Source organism: Cebidichthys violaceus, unplaced genomic scaffold, assembly GCF_023349555.1.
Source record: "Cebidichthys violaceus isolate CVI_PGR_0920_01 unplaced genomic scaffold, fCebVio1.0.p SCAF_29, whole genome shotgun sequence".
Lineage (NCBI taxonomy): Eukaryota > Metazoa > Chordata > Actinopteri > Perciformes > Stichaeidae > Cebidichthys > Cebidichthys violaceus.
Genome location: NW_027176472.1, coordinates 646,536 through 667,707, shown reverse-complemented (window position 1 = coordinate 667,707; position 21,172 = coordinate 646,536). Strand labels below are relative to the sequence as shown.

Sequence of the window (21,172 nt, the reverse complement as noted above, 5' to 3'; positions counted from 1 at the left end):
AGCACTAACAAGTAAACTTTACAACTTATAAAACGTCCCACTCACCGTATTTACTTCCTAACACAAGCTCTAAGAAGCTTGTGGGACAAACTGGGACACTTCCTTCTTCTCTCGAACGACTTTGAAGACACACGGAGGCTGTTTTTACGGGAAATGTTGGTCATCTTGCTGTCACATTGGACTATTTGGATATGTTATTCATGCAGTCTGTTTTTGAGTGTGTGTGTGTGTGTGTGTGTGTGTGTGTGTGTGTGTGTGTGTGTGTGTGTGAGTGAAGTGGGCCCTTTTAAGATGCTGAATCCGGGTTGGATGATGTAAAGTATTACGTTTGTTTAATACATACTGTTGCTTGATTGATGTCATTTTGTTGGGACTCAAATGATCAGCACATTTGTAGAATCACCAAGTCAGAAACTTTGAGAAATCTACATTTTACATGTGGAAAACCTGCTCTTTATTTAAAAAAAAAAAAAAAATGCAAACAGGAGATCTATATTTCTGAGGCTGGTAGGAGAAGTATTATACGTGCATCATTCAGTTTTTTTTCTCTTATTTTACTGTCAGTTGAACTCTGGCTGTGATTGCGTCTTCATTGTGGCTCCAGTGGAGAAATGAATCCTGGGAGTTTCCAGAACTGCCATTCAACCGCTGAACTGAACATCTGTCCCAATCAGCATATAGTCCTAGAGAAGAGCACAACAACAGTGGTTAATAACAGCTTTGAGATTATGAATTATATTCATCAACTAGATATTTTTTCAAGTCCTTGGCCCTCATTAAAACACTTTTCATATAATAATTGAAGCTCACTCAAACTGACCTTCAGGACCTGAAGCTGAGTGTTCACGAGCTTCATCTTTCCAAGTGCAGGAAGTGGGTATCCCTTTGCAAGTTCAACTACGGAGCAAAATGTCACAAGTTTTAGATAAACTATTCACAAAAATCCAATGTGGCGAACATTATAGTGACGTCATCAGCGGGGTTTTATATTACGTTTGAATTATACAGCGCAATGCATGCATTTAAAAACATAAAAATATAATTAAACAGGTAAATGAAAAAGTACAACAGGAGATTAAAATGAACTTGAGGATAAGAGGAAAATTAATGATTTTTAAAACTAGTTCAGTATGATTACAATGAAAATATAAAGACAGTTGCAATGTGCAATGATATCAAATAAATATTACGTTAATAAATACAAAGTTGTTTAAAAAGGGGTAACCAGGTTAACCTTTCTGGCTGTAGTTAAACCTGCAATAGCAGATGTTTTTTTTAGCCATTTGGGGGCAGCAGAAACAAGTTGTGAAAAACAACACTGACTAAGTAGAATTGATGAACCTGTTGGCAAATAATGCAGCAGTTATGGAGCAACATTATTATTCATTTATGAGCCGCGTTTCTGATGAATGTAACCTCAATATTCACCCTCCTCTGGCTCTGTTTTTGGACTCCTGAGTGAAATACCTGTCTCTTTTAGCTTTTTGCTTCTTAGCAGGTAGCGTAGAATGGGTTTTTAGAGCTTCTTTTCTGATAACTTCGGCCTAAAATAACAGTACGAGAGTGAACTGATGTGGCCCGTACAGCTAAACAATAAACTGAAACTCACTTTTAAGCTCCGTAAAGCCGAGGGAAGCTGCAGATTAGAGAACATGACATCTAATTCATACACTGTAGAGACGGAAATGTAAATGCAAGAACTCACCGTTCAGTTGAGGTATCACAACAGCTTTGAGGACCATTTGGAAGAAGTTGTCGAGGGCTCCGACCTGCGGGTTAGAGTTAGGGTTAGTTTGTCATGCTGGTGCTGATTGTGCGCTCTGTGACTCTGTGTTAGAATGCAGTTCTCACCTGAAACTCTCCCACATAGCTTGTCCTCAAGGTCAGATCCATTCTGTGCAAATTAGGCAAAGTTAGACTGTGATGTTCATCTTTACAAGGACCTTTTGATCCCCCATTTATTCCTCTTCTGAGAACCCGTAGTGGAAACACTTTATAATAACTACATACTATGAAGCATTAGTTAAGTGTGAGTAAACACTTAATTCATCATTTATAAAGCATTGTTCCTACATTAACACTCATTCGTGAACAATTTATAACAACAGTTATAAATGTTTTATTCTTGATTAATAACCTCGTCTATTATGTGTTTGGTGATTGTTTTCATACTTTATAAATGATGGATTCTCCATTTGTAAATGAAGTATTATATATATTACAAACCAATTATTAAGGAGTTGTATGATTAATAACATCCTTTATAAAGTGCTAGTAAATGATGAAGAACTTATTTAGACGTACATTATTCTCTCCCCTCAGCGGACTTTTAGTCTTTTTTCCCCGCTCCCCTCAGCGGACTTTTAGCTTGTGCTCTTTTAAGAGACTCTCTGCAGGCTCTTAGTCTACGCTCTTTACAGAGACATATTAATCAATGCCTTTTGGGGATAGATTAGTACATATTAGTCAAAGCCTTTTGGGACATATGAGTATATATTAGTCAATACCTATGGGAATTAAGTGTTAAATCATACTTAACTAATGCTTCATAGTATGTAGTTATTATAAAGTGTTACCCAAGTAGTTATATTTTTGGAGTGACTCACTTGTTCAGGGTGACAGCTCCGGCCAGCCTCATTCCACTGACAAACAGTCGGGCGCTGATGCTGGTCTCCTGTAAAGACAACGTGGTGAGAAAGTTACCAATTTTGGCCCACACAAATTGCTTTTTCCCAACCTCTATCATGCCAGCTGTGTGACCTACCAAGTTCAGGACAAAGAGAGGGGAGAGTGTGGCGTTGGGTTGGATAGCGTAGGCCGTCACCGTGCACGTGGCCTGCACCGTGGCGTTGTTGGGTTCAAACGTGATCACTGGGTTTTCCACCGTCTTCACCAGCAGCTTCATCATCAGACCCGGGAAACGCGTGGCGATCTGAAAACCACAGCGATACATGGCTCACAAACTGCCGATAGGTGAGGATGCCTCCTTTTAGCTGATAGAGTCAGCGGAACGCGTTTCGTCACCTGCGGGATGAAGTTGCCGAACGTTCTGGTGTTGAGTCGGATGGGCGAGCCTTGTGGGATCTGTCGTGACGGAAAGGTTGTGGTTCAGTGTCAGGTTGTGAAAATGTGGATTGACGATGGAATGGAGAAGCTCACCATGTCATCGGTGATGTACAGGTTGAGTACTCCGGCTTTGTTGTAGACGAAGGCGGCAGAGTCGGCGGTGAAGGCGGACAAGCCGATGTACAACATGTTGTTGGTCTGCGGCGGCAGGGAAAAGGCCGTCGGGGAGAACGGAGGCTCCTGGTGCTTCCCGATGTTGTAAAATTCACCCTAAGTGACCAAAGACACATTGGAGACAGAAGGGTTGGGACGTGGCCATGATTGTCCATTTCTTCAATACCAAACCGAAGCTTCCGATATCTAACATCTTCAGTGTAATGATAGACATTTCTTTACCTTCAAGCCCAATTCTATAGAGGATGTTGACACTGTGGGCGATGACACCATGGAGTATTCAATCTCCGCGAACTGGTCCACCTTGGCTACAACTGCAGTAAGGTAAGATAGAATGTCTCTCATACACTCAGCATCAATGAAACATCCAAACATTTGACATAGATATTTATATATTTTTACCATTGAGAGTTTTCAACTGAGGGTTCAAATCAGATACTGCCTTGGTCACAAGGGGGCAGATCTGCAACAAAAAAAGACATTCGCACAATCAAAAAGAAACTTGGATACAGATCACTTCAGAATCCAACTGGTATCCAAGAGATAGGTGAACCAAGAGCAGAGGGATAACTTCCTCATTGTGCTGATGTCTAACTTTGTCTAATGTTAATTCATTTAGACAAAAGAGTAATTGAATACTCTGACTGACTGTGACAAATCTGAAAGATTTGCAGTTTTTTTGCACTCTCTCAGTATAGGAAGTGAATACTTCTTCCTGAGCAAAAGTTGTTCCCAGCAGCTCTGTGATCTAGTCTGAAGAGGAAACTCCTAGTTATGAATTATTTGCTGCTTTTAGGAGGAAAACCAGATACTTTGTGACAATCTAAAGCAGCAGGTAGGTATACGGCTGGTTTCCCCTCACCTTTTTCTGCAGTGCATTTTGTATAGCCTTATTGATGGATTTTCTGAAGAGATTGTACAGCCAGCTGAAACACAGAGCAATGACAGGAATTAGGTCAGTATGTGAAGCAATAAAAGGAAACCTCACATTCCTTTCCCTCACATGGGTTCAAACACAGCAGGGTTTCTTTTACCTGGCTCCGCCGTGGAATTTGATGCTCGCGCTGCCGACGGTGGCCGCGCAGTTGACAGTGCTGACCGCAGAACGGCCTGTCGTGTCGCTCGTGATGGCGAGGCTGGTAGTGATGGTGAGATCGTTGACGCTCAAATCGAAAGAGCCGCTGTCCTTTCTGTTAAGAGAGAGGAGTCACCGCTGCAGTAGAAATATCACAGAAAATGGATTTAACTGAGCTGTATAATAACTAGGACTTTTTTTTTTTCTCACTCACATTATGCGGAGGTACTCGAACCTCCAGTTTCCGTGCAGACGGATGACGGCTTTACCGATGGAGAGTCTGACACCCATCCCTGGCACCAGATGCAGCGCAGACTTTGGCAAACCCACCATCACTACTTGCAAACTGGAAGAGACGACATGCGCGTTTGTGAAGTATCCCAGTTTCCTACAGAACTTACTGGAGTGTTGAATAAAGTGGCACCTTACTTCGTCAGGCTGTACCGTAAATTGCCAATGACAGGCACCTCCTGGGTCCCTGAAATATCTGGCACTTTGATGGTTTTCAGTTTCTTCTGGATGGAAGCCATCCCCAGTTGTCTGCCTAGCAAAAAGGCAAGGGAATGTGATGGTGAGATTCTGGAAAGATCAGTGCTTTCCAACTGACGGAGGAAGCGTTATACCTTATAACCTTAAACCTTACCATATTCAAGACCTTTTGCGGTTAGCTTGACTTTCACCCCAGGATTGGTGCTTAGGGTCACAGGGATTACAGCCACCAGAGCCAGCCAACAGCACAGGAACATCTTGACTGTTGGGAGAGAAAACGGACAAGATCACAAGAAGAATTTCTGCTTTTGGATGGTTGTTGTTTAGAATTCCTTAAATCAATGGCTTCCTCTTAGAGGAGTGCATTGCCTTTTTATTACATGTTACTGGTTTCTTCCCTTTTATCGAAGACGATCATTTGTTTGTCAACTTTTAAAGAGTGAAAATGTGAAAACCTGTAGAGCCACAGTACACATTACACATCCACATACAAGTCTTTGCGTGTCCCGACAAGATTGCAATATTGCCGTGTCAGCAAATGCCATGGCTGTCCAGAAGATTATTTCAGACCCCACCCATGTCCTCCACCCTGAATACCAGCTTCTTCCCTCAGGCAGACGCTTCAGAGTCCCCAAGTGCACGCTCAACCGCTTTAAGAACTCCTTTGTTCCCCTGTCCATCAAAGCCCTAAATGGCAAGCTAGCCAGAGCCTAAGCCCTGTAATACAGATTTTAATTTATTTGTATTATCATAACTATACGCTACAGGTGTGTTGTATGATGGGCAGTGTGAAATGTATTTGTACCGTATGTATGTTTCCAAGACAATTTTCCTTCGGGACAATAAAGTCTATCTTATCTTATCTTATCTTAAACAGTCTAAACAATTACACACAGTGCTTTTATCTGGTGATGTTGTCATAACATTATTATGTTGCAGGTTCGAATCGACAGATTTAGTCTCAGAGCACGTTTAAGAGTCGACAGATATAGTCAGACCGCACTGACAAAATGTAAGACATGTGACTACCAGTGGACGGCTCTCGTAATGAGGTTTCCATGTGGGTCAGAAGTGTAGCAGAGGAAGAAAGTGCACTTTCAACCACAAAACTGTAAAAACTAATTGTAAATTAAAAGCTGCCTATCAAAGAGAAATAATAGATACTTCCCAAAACACTATCAACACCTGCATCTTTCTTAATCTGCTTAACATGCTCTTCGATGAATACGCAACCGAGGCAGAGGTGGAGAATCCCATCCTTTCCATCAAAGGTGACCGTGGCTAAGTGGAGAGCAGGACCCTCTTTCCATCAGACGGTTGGCGGTTCGATCCCCGGCTCCTGCTCCACTAGTCTCATGTCAATGTGTCCTTGAGCAAGACACTTAACCCCAAAAATTGCTCCCGTAGTTGCGTCTACGGTGTGTAGCTAGATACTGAATTGTAAGTTGCTTTGGATAAAAGCGTCTGCTAAATGACTGTAATGTAATCAAACTAATCATAATCAATAGGACACTTTGGTGCAGTTTATTCCCACTGGAAAAGATTAAGTTTTGAGAACAAATTTAAGAAACTCCGCAACCTATATTGATACATTTTACCCCATAAACAGTGAATATACATCCTTCTCTTACCTGAAGCAGCAGTTTTGTCAGGTTTCTCCCGTTGTGTCAGTCGCGCTGTCAACAAGGCAGAGTGAAAGAGAAAGGGAGGCACATTACCTGTAATTCACTTACTTAATCAGGACCTGGGCTCAGTTTGGGGACTAACCCAAATTAAGCAACAATAAGAAGAGTTAGTATCTCCATTGCTTCACCGTCCTGCTCTCTTTTAATCTCTTCATTCAAATGCTAATGTAACCCAAGCAGAAAAACAACTCCAGTGAATCACTGCAACAGTTAGACCAAAGCCATGGTATTGTTTTAGGTGTGGTGAGGATGGCCACATTGCGTCCACATGCAGCAACATGCCAAATCCTACCCTTGTGCTAGCCAAGAAAACAGAACTCTGAGAGAAGCAGCGGGCTTGGGAAACCCAGAACAACTCCCCTACTACTTCTCCTTTAAACTAGAACAGGCTTCTGTTGAGGGACAAATAGAGGCCAAGAACGCACCATGTCCCCCATCTCCAGGAAAACAAAAAACTGTGATTCAAACCCACAGAGTCACAGAGGAAAGAGAATTGCCAAAACATCTTGTAGGCAGCAAATGTACGGCCGTAAATGTGGGTGGGGTGGACTGTAGTTGTTTATTAGACACAGGGTCATAGGTCACCACAGTAGCCAAGTCCTTTTATCGAACCCATTTATCTGAGCATCCTATTAAACCCATCAGTGATCTACTTGAGGTAGAAGGAGAAAATGGGCAGCCTTTTCCTTACCTTGGTTATGTTGAAGTTGACCTGAAGTTCCCTAAAACCTTCCTTGAGTCTGAGCCTGAAATTTCAACTCTGGCTTTAATTGTTCCTGATCTCCGGTCAAACAGTGGCGTTCCATTGTTAATCGGAACCAACACTTTGGACCCCCTCTATGATCAGTGTTTTGACGAATCCTCATTTCCCCAAAACTCATCTGGCTATGGCTATAGACAGGTCCTTCGCACACTTCAGTTGAGGAGAAAACAAGCAGCAAGTGGGGAACTTGGCTTGTTGAAGCTCAGAGGAAGGAACCAAGAGGTCCTCCCAGCGAAACAAAAAGTGTTGTTCAAGTATCGAGCTGGTAAGCAGAATATGGATGCGGATGGTCTGTCAAGGACACCCCATGGTACTCTGGAAAATGATGCCATATTACAAGAGGAGACCCAAAGGATTGACCGTTTCACTTCCCACCTAATGGCATCTATGGATGAGTTTGAACCAGTGACTCCAGACCTTGTCAAAGCAGCCTGTCAGAGACATACTGCAAGGCAAGTTCACGAGCTCTCACCTGTCCTTGGCTATGTTGAATCACTTGCCATTCATGCAGATGCAATTCCTGCTGTCTTTGAAGAGGACAAGTCACAGGATGAAGTCCTAACCGTGCCAAAATACAGTGAGTCTGACCTCTTAAAACAACAAAGAGAAGATCCTGTAATCAGCAAGGTTATCAACTTACCGGTAATGGAAAGTGGTAACTACTTACCTGCAGACCACACAACAGATTCTTCTTAAATGCCGTTGATCCTCAGGGAGTAGAAACAACTTCAAGTTAAGTCGGGTCTTGTCTATCGAACAAGGAAATGTGAGGGAGAAACCTTATTTCAGCTCGTACTTCCAGATGTCCTACGGCCTACAGTACTCAGGAATCTACATGACAACATGGGACACGAACGTACCCTTGAACTCACCCGATCACGATTGTACTGGCCGAAGATGGCTGCAGATGTAGAAAGAAAAGTGAAGACATGTGAGCGATGTGTTCGAAGGAAGACATAGCCGGACAAGGCTGCACCTCTGGTGAACATTCACACCACCAGACCAATGGAGTTGGTCTGTATGGATTTCCTTTCATTAGAACCAGACAGCCGGAACACCATGGATATTCTTGTCATTATGGATCATTTCACCAAATATGATCAGAAAGCTAGCACTGTTGCTAAAAGCTTATGGGAACATTTCCTGGTCCACTATGGGTTTCCAGAGCGCCTTCATAGCGACCAGGGAAGAGACTTTGAGTCTCATACCATCAGAGCTATGTGCATTGGCCAGCATCCGCAAGGTTACCATCCCAGGGGAAATCCTGTTGAACGGTACAATCGAACACTCCTCAGTATGTTAGGCACTCTAAGAGATAAAGAGAAGACACAGTGGCGAGAACATGTCAAACCTCTCACTCATGCTTACAATTGTACCAGGAATGATGTAACTGGGTTCTCTCCTTACGAGCTGATGTTGGGGAGGCAACCAAGGCTACCCATAGACATAGCCTTTGGCTTGCCAGTCAAAGGAAAAGAATCCAGCTCACATTCTCAATATGTGAGGAACCTGAAATCTCACCTGGAAGAAAGCTATTAGGTTGCTATAGAAAACTCTTGCAAAGTTGCAGAGAAAAACAAGAAGCGAATTGATAAAGTGGTCAGAGAATCTACACTGGACGTCGGGGATCGAGTTCTTGTGCGTACCCTCCGTCTCCGGAACAAACATAAACTGGCAGATCGTTGGGAACCCACTATCTATGTGGTGACCAAGCGGATGGGAGATTTACCTGTTTACTCTGTGAAACCTGAAAAGGAGGAAGGTCCGCCTCGGACGTTACACAGAGACCTTTTACTTCCTTGTGGATTTCTTCCTGAAGTTGAAATAGAGGAACCAAAGACAGAAAATATTCCAAAGAGACCTAAAACAAGACATCAAAGTGCCATCCAACAAGATGAAGAACCCTTTATTTCAGATGACGACAACTATGAAAGCTGGTATAGAACGGCTTCCATACCAGATGTCACAGACAAGAGGTTTGTCAAAGTGTATCACATACCAAAACACAATCCAGCACCTGTCATGTGCGAGCGTAGTGAAAGCCCTGCAAAACCTCATCCATCTTGCGTCAATGTTGGTTCAGCTCCAGGAGCTTTGAGACCAACTGATGTCTATCAGCCTGAAAGAGAGACATGCTCAGATGTTTGTGACTTGTCTGTAAGAGAGGTTACTGAGGATACCTTGTCTGACGCAACATCAGTCGGGAGGGCAGTTGAATTCTCCAAGGTCTTACCATCTGATGAAACAGAAAACTTGCCTGACATGGAAACTTAGACCTTTCTGGAAGACTTACCTGTGTTGAGTCCACCTGTAAACCAGAGAGATCAAAACTTACCTGAAATGGAAACTCAGGACTTACCTGGAGGTTTACTTGATGCTTCTTCAGTGGATGTCGGTTCGGTACCTGTGGACGGAAGTCCTGTGGAACTAGAGGCTGAAGATTTATCCTTCAATGAACATTTGACAGAGAAGACAACTGATCATACAGAAACGGAGACAGCAAGTCAAGAGAGGGCCGAGGTTCAAACAGAAGCGAACATTCCTATCAGGAGATCACTCAGACAACGTGAGCCATCACGTCGGTTCCATTATCCTGAGTTAAGGAATCCCATAGTTTCTGTTGTTACTTCCTTGTTTCAAGGATTGAGTACTACCCTCATTAGTTCTCTTATTGATGATGATGGTAGAGATTGGTTAACAAACATTTCCTCAGGAGTATCAGAGCCAGTTACCCAGCAGCCCTTTAAAGCATGCAGCGGGATGTGCATCCATTTAAGGGGGGAGTGTGTAACCCATTGGAAAATAGTTACTATAATATTTAGGATTATCTCCATCCACTGATCAACAAAAGCAGGGTTTGCTCATGTATCATAGAGTATGATACACAACACATTGTTGGGTTTTTCTCAGAGAGCTACCATACTTTGCAGAGTTTCTTCTCTTACTGCGAACTGAGGAAGATAAGCAGCCTAACAAAGACAGCAGAATGAAACAACACTTCGGCTTTACAAAGCCAAAGGCCGTGTCAAACATGCAAGCTGCACACATGTCCTGCACTGAGAACATTGCCATCCCAAAAGAAACTGAAGACGCTCTCTTAGTTATAACCAATGACATTAGGAAGCAGATTGCTGAACTTCAGGTTCAGGTGGCACAACTCAAAGCATGCAGCTCAGAGAAGCTTGTGCCTGAAGTACAAGACAGAAACATAAGACCAAATATGTACAAGCAGAAAAACAACTCCAGTGAATCACTGCAACAGTTAGACCAAAGCCATGGTATTGTTTTAGGTGTGGTGAGGATGGCCACATTGCGTCCACATGCAGCAACATGCCAAATCCTACCCTTGTGAAACCCAGAACAACTCCCCTACTCCTTCTCATTTAAACTAGAACAGGCTTCTGTTGAGGGACAAATAGAGGCCAAGAACGCACCATGTCCCCCATCTGCAGGAAAACTAAAAACTGTGATTCAAACCCACAGAGTCACAAAGGGGTGACTATCTAAGCACTTGCTGCTAACGGCCATTAGCCATATGCTACTAGCTCTGAGACTTAGCCTAGCCATCGTGGTGCTTTAGCCACTGAGTTGTAGCACAAAGTTATTTTAATTTGATATTGCTCTAACGATGGAAGGGATTGGGAATATTTGTGTGTAATATGTGTGTGTGTGTGTGTGTGTGTGTGTGTGTGTGTGTGTGTGTGTGTGTGTGTGTGTGTGTGTGTGTGTTAATTACATTGTGTGAACAGAGAAAGGAATTATATTGCTGAATTTCATATTCTATGAAACTAGCTCATTCTGTACATTACGGTGCTGCGCTGTGCAGTAAGCACGAGGCGTCAGTATTGTGACAGAGGAATTTATGTTCACATTATCTTACTAACATTATTCAAATGTAGTGAGGAATTTATGTTTATTCTGTGAATCCTACATTTATGGTTTCAGCATTAAACGGTTGTATTGTATGTTTGATATTGAAACGCTAAATCTGTACAGTTAGAAGAGTTGAATAGATTGCATATGCTATGAAAGCCGTGTTATGTTATACAGGCTAGGCGACGACGGCCAAAATGCCAAACTCGAAGCTTTAGAACCCTATCCACAAATCAATGGGTGACGTGAAGACGACTAAGTCCACTTCTTATACACAGTCTATGGTTTTACCATTAGTTTGGAGCTGTACGTTCTTGTAAATGATCCTCTGTTTGGTAAAGAGCATTGATGAACAGCTGATATGACGACTGACAGCCCCAAACGATGACCGGAAGGAAAATGTAAGTGAATGGCAAAATGTGTGAGAAATGGACTACAGGCCTAAGCATGTAAGAGAATAGTCACCCTGACTAAATTTACGCTGGAGCTTCATTTGGACAAGGAGCTTGGATTATCAATGAGCATTGGTAGCATGTAGGATATCGGGTTTGGCAAATTTTGGTGCACCAACTTATTGAAGCAACACAATCATAAAACCACTTGCAGTCATTGTAGTCTTCATGTCTCTTGCTCAATCAAAGACACTTCAACAGTGAGTTTATTAAAGTAATGCTAACGGCTAATGCTGCTATCTGGCCTGGTTTGGCTTCAAAGAACTGGGACTGATTTCATTATGATCAGTTCATTTTCTAATCAAATTAGAAGCAGAAGCTGTTAAAGTGTATCAGCAAATCTTCAGAGGTTGAAATTGAGCAGCTCTTCGGAAAAGCAGTTGAATGTGAAATGAACTGAACTTCTCTCCCCGTTTTCATACCGAGAACGTTCCCTGACTTTAATGGAGATATTTCAACCTTTCAATTTACGGATGATTGATCTCAATTGTCACATCCTGTAATTCAAAATAAAAAACATTTTGAGCGTAAAAACACGTGATTTCCTGCATTCTGCATCAATTTATGGAAAACACGAAATTCCGGCACCAAGTGAAAGTTCAAAATATAAAAATATAACGGAATATAATGCAGCAAGTCTCTCAGGCATTCTGTATTGTTTTCAAATATTTAATCTCCTGTGGATCAATTTTTCTCATTTAACGTTATCTCTGCTGAGTCATCATACATGTAGGCATGTCACCACCTCTGTTAGATCGCAGCCTTAAATCCACTTTATTAGCAATAAATAAAGGCACAACCGCCTGTTTGCTCCAATGATAATGCAAACTACTTTGTTCAAATATCGATAGGGACAATTCTGTCTTCCCAAAATATTGGAAGGGACATGTCCCTGTCGTCCTTATGCAAACCTACGCCTTTTTATTCTTAGAGGACTAGTTGCTTTACCTTTTTGAATATCAAGTAATTGTACTGTTCAAAATTTACTTTACAAAATTTACTTTACTTTGATCGTAGTTATTGGTGCTTTGTCTCTTTAGAGTTTGGCAATCTTGTGTTGTTTTAGTTGAATAATGACACATATGAGTCGTCCCACAAAAGCTCATACGTCATGTGTCAAATGCACTTGCATTCCTCATGTGTTTGCATGTTGCCAGGAATGGAACAAGACGTGTCATATGTGCCATTTTGCACATGTTTTCTACGACAAAGGAGACGCAGAGTTCAGTTTCATTATCACGCTCTCCTCTGCTGCTGCCTCCAGGCTGTCCACACCCAGGTCTCCAACAGAGAGTCTTTTCACCATTTTTGTCTTTACCAGCCAGTTTACCGTAACTAACCCGGCCTGCCTGCACACCGTGAAAATTCATGTCCGTTTGCAGTACAGTTCTATAAAGTTCTACATCTTCCTTATTGCTATTATTTTCATGATCTGAATTTGTTACTAACGACTGATGTTCCTCCTGTGGTGCACTCCTGCCCCCCTGAGGCTGAAGGCAGTACGGCACCTTCATACAAATCCAGGACGTCAAAGATGTACGGCTTGACTCAGCAGAGGAAAGCCCCTTTAATATCACACTGTTTCTAATTCAGTATGTTGTTAGGGAAAACAAACAAACAAGCACAACCGCATGCCTCTTGATATTTTGGATTGTGTCCCCTCGGGGCCTCCACACTGTTCTTAAAACAAAGATCCTTTTCATTTTGACAACCCTTACCATGAGGACTGTGAAGTGCCTTTTTTTCACCACCAAAAGGACATTAGTGTTTGCCAGTGAAGTCATACTCATATCTCAGTATTATGAGTGGATATTTCTGAGCTGAAAACAGTAAAGGGTTGTTCAAACTAGTTGAAGGACATTTTTTAAATGAAAACCATTAGAAAAAGACACAAAATGACATGCTCTGTTGTTATCCGTCTTTTATTATCAATCCGTAATTATGGGTTGTACATGTTATTTGATCGTTTCATAATTTCATAGTCATGTTATATTTTTTGCCTGTATATACTTAAGAATTTCTTCTCTATTTACGTCATTTTGAACACTTTGGCTCTCCACACATTTGATCTTTTGCTTTCTTTTTCCAGTAACTCTCTCACAGCCGACACGTTATTCCAGAAAGGCCTTTAAAGGGGACACATCAGTGGTGACATTTTCAGGTTCATACTCGTATTTGGGGTTTCTACTATCTACTAGAACACGTTTAAGAGCTTTAATGTTTGAAAAAAACACATTATTTTTCTCGCATTATCTGTCTGAATATACCTGTAGTCTCCCTCTGTCTGAAACGCTCTGTTTTAGCGCCCGTCTCTTTAAATCCCCCTTCCGAAAAATCCCTTCCAGTCTGTTCTGATTGAATTGTAAGAAAAATGTGGCGCGCCTTTTTTATTCCACAGTTTGTAGGTTGGTAGGCACTCCCGATATAAAAAGTGAGTTTATGTCCCCTTTAAGGTAATAATGTTTATCATGTTATGAAAAAGCAAAATTACAAAAATGATTGTCAATGAGAATGACTGTTTTCAAAGTGCAATACGCCAACATGTGATTTCAAAGCGTGGAAAGTAGAGCAGCTGAGCACAATCAGCTGCTTTATGGGCCCAGTGTGTGATGAATGTTTTATACTTGCATACTGTATAGTCCTATATATATATAATATATATATATAATATAGGGCTGAGCAGGCACTGGAAGAAAACTCATTAAATACCTTGTTTGCTTTCTTATCCAGTTAAAATATTGACATACATCAGTAAGATGGAAAAAAGCAGACCAGCTTTTTTAGAAATCAATATATTCAAATAATAAATAAACAAGTGGGTTTTTAGAGTGGAGCATACATGTTCCCGTGCTGCCCGACCAGCTGCAAATACTATAAAAGGAAATATCGACAACGGTTCCTTTGGCTATGAGGAAGGTGAGAACTCATTTTTACTTGTTTTTGTTTAAATTTCCATGAACTCTTGTATCTTAAGCGTAAACCAAGGTAAATTTGATATTTTAAATGCTCCGGCGGTCAAGTAATGCGATGACACAGATGGCCTAAGCACCCTGTGGTCAGACTGTGGGCTGATTCATTTCTCTTTCCTTGAGGACGGAACAGCCTCAAGGACATGCTACCACTTATTTCAAGACAGCAATGCCAGCACCCTGTCCGTCTGCGCTGAGTGTTTTCAGACTACAAGGCGAGGTCGCCAGTTAGCGTTTGACTGTATGACCCGTGTAAAGTGTTATACACTGCCAGAACGTGACACTGAACGACCGCAAGATTCCCCCCAGCCGACAGCTGCTGCGATTTCATTGAGTTCCGCTGTTCAGTGAGTCGTGTGAATTATCCAATAAGTCAAGAGGTAGAGGTTAACGCTGGGAGATGGTTAAATGAGCGTTTTGTTTTTTTTTCCAGTTGCACGTCTCCTTCGGTAGCCTCTTACATTAATGACTCTGAATGGCAGCGGGAATTAATTTGAACTGTGTCGTAAAAATGATGCAGCGGGGCGTCGGTAAAACGACACACAGCGTGCTCATGCTCATTACCACCCAGGTCTTTGATGGCTCTACACCAAAAGATACCAAAGGGACCGTTTTAGCATGAATGAATCTGACTTCCTCTAAACAGGCCGTTTGCTCGCCGCTGTGCAGGAGACAGTTTGGATTGATGTCTCATAGTTACTCCCGCCAAGGAGGGGACCTTTTCAGAATCGGCTTGTTTGTCTGTTTGTCAGCAGGATTTCGGGAAAAACTGCTTGAAGCGGATCAGAATCTCGAAGCGGATTCACGCATTATTTTGTCCCTTTTGCTAACATTGCGGGATTTGGCCTTGGCGGAGTACTGAGTTCTCCGAGTGCCCTTCTAGTTCAATAGTGTTTGTGTCGAGTTCCTCCCGATGATTGTGTAGATGTTGGAACGTTTTCTCTGCTCCAGCCCCAATTCGTGAAGAAGCCAGATGAGACTAGTGTATTCTTATATAACAAGGCTCAACCATGCTAGCAGCTCCGTGAGGCTGTACTTAAGCTCTAAACACAACATACAGCTGAGGCAGATGGGTGTCAATATCTTTGAAGGTATTTGGTCATCCACTTAAGTACTGGACATAAACATTATGATCTGATGATGGTGCTAGAGGAAAAGTCAAGGGAACACCAGATTTATCACAATCCAGTGGGACCAAGCGCCAAGGAAGAATATTTCACATTGTGGTCAAACTGTGGCAACTTCCCAATCCGTCATTTGATGCCATTGCGCCCAAAAATATTTTTTTTCCCCATTGACTTACATTTAGAGAAAGACCTCTGTAAATCAGCGGATTTTTCCACCAAACTGTAGAAACACTTTATAAAGCCCCTATTTAAAACAGTAGGTCTTAAAGGTTGTGAAATGCAGTAATAGCTGGATCCAGACTTATTTCATTCTTCCAGACTAAGGATAGACCAACAGCTGGGAGGCGAAACGTCAACTTTTGGTTTCACATGGGACGGGAACAGCAAATCTCCTGGGTGAAAGACCTGTGTTTGTTTGACTCATTCATTGCCCCAACCTCCACCCCAGGCAGACTACGTTGCTCTTTATACATCCGTTCATTCGAGTGATATCGGGTGAGTGGGACACGAATGTGTGTACTAGATTTTAAGGTAATCTGTCAGATAGTTGTCGAGACATTTCGTTCAAAAGCACAAACCTCACTGTTGCAATAAGAAAAGTCACGGGGTCCCCAAAGTCAATTTGATTCATCCTCTGGGAGTCATGACTGTCTTTACAAAAGCTCGCCAATCTACTAGATGCTGAGAAATTTCACTGGATAAGTGAAATCTCGGATGTGTTGCGCACACTAAAGGAAAAGTCAGAGGCTCATCAATGTCTTTAGGATTCATCCTCTGGGTGCCATGAATATCTGTGCCAAATTTCATAACAATCAACCAAACAGTTGGCAAGATTTTTAGCTTTGGATCAAAGCGGTGGACTAAGTGAATGAATATCAGAACAGAATGTAGTGGGTTTTTTTTAAACCATGCACCTATGTGAATGATATATTGGAAATTCATGTTGCTCTATGTTGAACATGCTCTTGCACCATGTTGGTCAGTGAACATTGTATCACTTGCTGCATTAAAACAATCCCCAGCATGTGCATGATTTAGTTTTAGCATTGGTTCTAAGTCATAGTGTAGTAGATGTGAGTAGATCTCAGTTTTGTCATTTTAATCATGAAACACTGTCAAAAGACAAGTTCAATAGATTAATCGAGGTTCATTAATCCCAAGCACTCCATACATTAGTGAAGGACGCTGCAGGGACGGCCAATAGCGGAACTAGAAAAGAGGCTTTCCAAAATCATAAAAGAGCCTCAGCCTCGTATTGACAGGTTTCCTCCCACTGAGGTTGTAAACTGGTTGCTGCATCGGCCAACGGAAAAGTGCAGTGAATATTAATCAGGCAAACTCCAGCAGTGGGCCAGCCGAGTGATAGCTGACCAAAGAGGGAAAGAGACGCATAAAGAACGAGAGACTGGTGGGAGGTGGATTGATTTCTTTTTTTAATCGGAAGCAGTTTGGAACAACCCTGCACTGTGGAGAATTGACTTTTTGCCGTGTGAAGATTTACAGCTAATGTCTGGATCTATAAGCAGTTATGCACATGTCAGTTAACATGGATTTTCTGGGCAACTTTTATTATGTATGGATTATATTCTTAATTTTGATCCATGATGATTATGTTCCATCATTTTGTCTTTAATAATTTTACCCAGAGAGTGTTGAGTTAGTGTTTTGGGCAAAGGCCCTCGGTAGAAGCTGAGTCTGTGAAGAAGTATGCAACACATTAGGGGCTCTTCAGGACACTTAAAGTGAGACTATGCACTGTGTGAAGAATAATAACTACGTTCTTCTTCTTCTCAAAAACAAAGTTGAATTCATGAGCAATATCATGCACTCCAATATGAACTGGTTTTGCTGCCATAGCCTCACTTGGTCTGGTATTACCCTTAGCTTAGGCTAAGTTTAGCTAATGTTTGAGAACTTCACGTTACTATTGCTGCTCAACAAACATTACTGAGTGAGTTTGTATTAAAGCAGTAATAACATTTTATTTGTGATAAAATCCGAAAGCAATATTTTATTTTATTTTTTTGATGGCATACAATTTTGTTTAGACCGAAGTTTGAAATTGTTAAATTATACACATTGTAGGCTTTAAATTGCTTTTAGACTGAATTCAATGCAATTTTCAGTCATGGTGTGATTGCATATAAAGTCAATGCAAAGACGTGAGTTGATGCAAATAGACATATGAATGGAAGTGAAAGTATAACAGCACATAGTTGAAAATGTTACAACTTGAGCAACTAATTTATTTTATAAATATGCAAATAAAAGAAGAAAAATTAGGAAAAAAACTAAACTTTTGTTGAGTTATGAGAACAGATTTTTTTGTCCATTTAAGGGATGTGAAAACAAGCTGTAAATGCACAAACAATGTACTACCGCTGTAGTGCAATTAAATTGTGAACTACGTTGGAAAATTTCTCTGTAATATTCAAAATATTCGACAAAGAGAAATCTTAGATCTTGCATCTCACTTAAAGCTGCACCGCTTGACTTTTTGGCTCCTTGGACACAGTGGAACAAGCTAGCACAACATTGACAACAATCTTAAAAAGTTTGTATGGTGAACATTTTGCTCATTTTTGAACTCCTCAAACTAAATATCCTCGTCTTTAGCTGCTAAATGCTCCGACTCTATCTGTCTGTTGTTTTGTGCCGGGCAGGTAGCACACAGAGGGTTTATAGCACCAGATTTGGAAACTGAAAACATCTGGCAGCTGCTGTTGGAAACAGGGTTGATGAGAGCGATGACACTGAACCAAACAGTAAAGCTGTGAAAACAACTAGTCTAAAGAAGCTGAAAAAAAGCCAGCCTAGCTGATGGGAATTGCAGAGTAGGGTGATAATTATCTGTGCGGTCGTCACTATCAGTGACCCCCTTTCACATACAAGTGGTCATGTGATTCATTGTTAATGTATACATATTGATACTAGCAGCTGTAATGTCCAGAAACACAGAAGTGATTTACATATGCATGAATCTCCTTGAAAGATTACCCCCCTTGAAGTGCTGCAGCTCATGACATCTTGGGCGTTAGTTACAGAGATAACATTTCAAACTTTCACTTCCCTAAATATCAACACGTGCTTTTGACTCGGCCGGTTAAGCAAATTAATGTTTTGCATGAGAGATGTTGTCAGATATTGTGTTCGCTCGGAGTCTGCGCGGACCTGAGCCGCGTTGGTGCAACGGAGATGAGGGGAGCCTCAGATCAATGGTTCAGTGTGTTGGGCATAAATGGAGCAATGTGCCCCAGAGAGAAGGGCTGTCTGTGCCCCAGCGCCACGCAGCTGTGGGACCCGGGCAACCGTCCATGCCCTCCGCTCCGTCGGTCCTCCCTCCACGGCCAAAACACTGCAAGCTGTAAAATGATTTCCATAGAGGGCCGCACTGGAAATACATCCGCTGCTGCAATGCGATGTTGCGTGTCGTTTTTAAAATATGCGTACAGTGTTTTAAAATCAAATAAAGATGATTTTTTTTTTTTTAGTTCTAACCTGTGTTTGACTTGCCGCTCTCTGTTTCTGCAGAGGCTGCGACACACAGCGGGCCCGGTGAAGCAGCCAGAGGGGCGTGTGGGAGATTTGTCCATTTGTGTTTTACGAGTTAAACAGTTGTTTCGTCCGCTTATCGCGTGCTTGAAAGTTCAATGATCCCCGAACTCGGTTAGAGTTTTTGCCGAATGGCAGGCAGAGCAGCCTGCAGGGCTTCGTGCTCAGTGGCAAACACAATAAGGCCTGTTTAGTCCACTCTGAGACATGTCTTTTAATTTCTAAATGTTGTCTCCTATGATCGTGCAGAGGGGTGGAAACCTTTTAAGACATGGTCACAGATGTAAACAAAGGTTGTTTCTTGTTTCCTAGTTGGAGTCAAGACAAGACGTCAACCTAAGCATTTCTGTTAACCCAGTAAAGGAAGTTGATCCGGCCCTCCAGGGGTCCTCCATAGATTTATTTTTTTTAACTTTGGGGACACACAAGAGACTTAAAAAAAACAAACTCAATCACTTAAGTCTTCCTCAATACAGTATGATGTTTATTTAGTAAATTATAGTCCCTTTTAAAGTCAAATAAACCATAAAGCAGGATATGCTTTAGGGCGGGGCTACCTTGTGATTGACAGGTCGCTACCACAGTGTTGTCCGGTCTGGGAGTTGTCCATGTTTTCGTCTTGGAACTTTAACCCTTTCACAGTTTGTTTTCAGTACATGAAAGTGAATTGGAACATTTTGGTCAGCTATAAACATCTTATTCAGCGTTAGCTCCACCCTCTCGTGTCACTTCTGGTTGAAAAAAAAAACCAAGATGGCGACGGCCGAAAACCAAGATGGTGACAGCCAAAATGCCGTAACTCAAGGCTTTAAACCCGTACTCTGCAAACCAATGGGTGACGTCACAGTAGCCCCTTTCACGCAGCCTTTCAGTTTCCAGGCGGGCCTGTCGAGGGGACGACGTTGTTCCGCCGCTCGGTTTACTCGCCATTATTGTTTGGCAAGTCGCTGCATTTCCTTTTTGTAAATGTATATTTGTAAGACTGATACAAATGCACTGAAGTCCCTCTACCTGCCCAGCACATAGTGACTAGCTGGTGAACATGTAGGCAACCTTTTTGATATGTGCCATTTTAAAAAATGTCTTGTTAATCATCAATGTCATCATTTAGTTTAATTAAAAAATTGTTTTCTCCCATCAGGATGTTGTAATTTTGATTAAACTGTTGGATGAATGTGTGGAATAAAAAAGAAAGATATCTCCGTCGTGATCACCATTATAGGAGTGTGGTGCTAATTTAGTGGAGTACTCTTTTAATGGTCCAAAAAATAATGAACATAACTGCTGAAAGTATTTTGGATAGTAGAAGACAGTGAATGGAGCTGAGACTTGTACCATGCAAATGCCACCGCGTCCTTCATCATGAAAGGACCGGAATGAAATTAGCTTTCCGATGATGAAATGCCTTTCCTCCCCTCAGTTCAGTATGTATTAAACCAGTCAGTGCCTGAACCATAATTCAAATGCGAAAGCCACAAATAAACTTTATATCTGAGGATGATTATGACATTTATTACACACATCATTACCACTGAGTCCTTGATAGGAGTCCCTCTCTGTGGGAGCAAACGCAGGAAGCAGAAGCACTCGGAGGGACATGCAGTCCATTTGAACGTTTGTGCAGCAGAAATTCATGAGTTTTTCTATCGTGTGTGTGTGTGTGTGTGTGTGTGTGTGTGTGTGTGTGTGTGTGTGTGTGTGTGTGTGTGTGTGTGTGTGTGTGTGTGTGTGTGTGTTTGTGTGTTTGTGTGTGCACACTTATAGGAGATGGAGCTACATTTGAGGACCACTTATTTCATCCATTAGCCACTCAGCACACCCGGGGTCGACGATATACAAGCTGAACAGTTAGGAGTTACTCATGCATATAGACGGTTTCTCAGCGTATAGAAAGAGGACACACTATTGTTTATTAAACAGCATCTTTGTTCTTGTGGGAATGTATAT

The 21,172-nt window shown here is 41.8% G+C and overlaps 2 protein-coding genes across 2 annotated transcripts in view; one reads left to right on the top strand and one right to left on the bottom strand.

The window, feature by feature from the left end:
• The window catches only part of LOC137880565 (band 4.1-like protein 3), a 104,828-nt gene that overhangs the window by 318 nt on the left and 83,338 nt on the right, over positions 1-21,172 (top strand). The window lies entirely within an intron of this gene.
• Positions 437-6,579, bottom strand: LOC137880644 (bactericidal permeability-increasing protein-like). Its single transcript, XM_068722124.1, has 16 exons — positions 6,436-6,579; positions 4,959-5,066; positions 4,745-4,859; positions 4,530-4,661; positions 4,275-4,430; positions 4,103-4,166; positions 3,643-3,703; positions 3,463-3,554; positions 3,160-3,336; positions 3,025-3,084; positions 2,765-2,932; positions 2,607-2,674; positions 1,852-1,894; positions 1,706-1,769; positions 821-897; positions 437-683 (listed from the first exon to the last, which is right to left on the bottom strand). The coding sequence occupies exons 2-16, from the start codon at positions 5,059-5,061 to the stop codon at positions 642-644; spliced, it is 1,422 nt and encodes a 473-aa protein (XP_068578225.1). The 5' UTR covers positions 5,062-5,066; positions 6,436-6,579; the 3' UTR covers positions 437-641.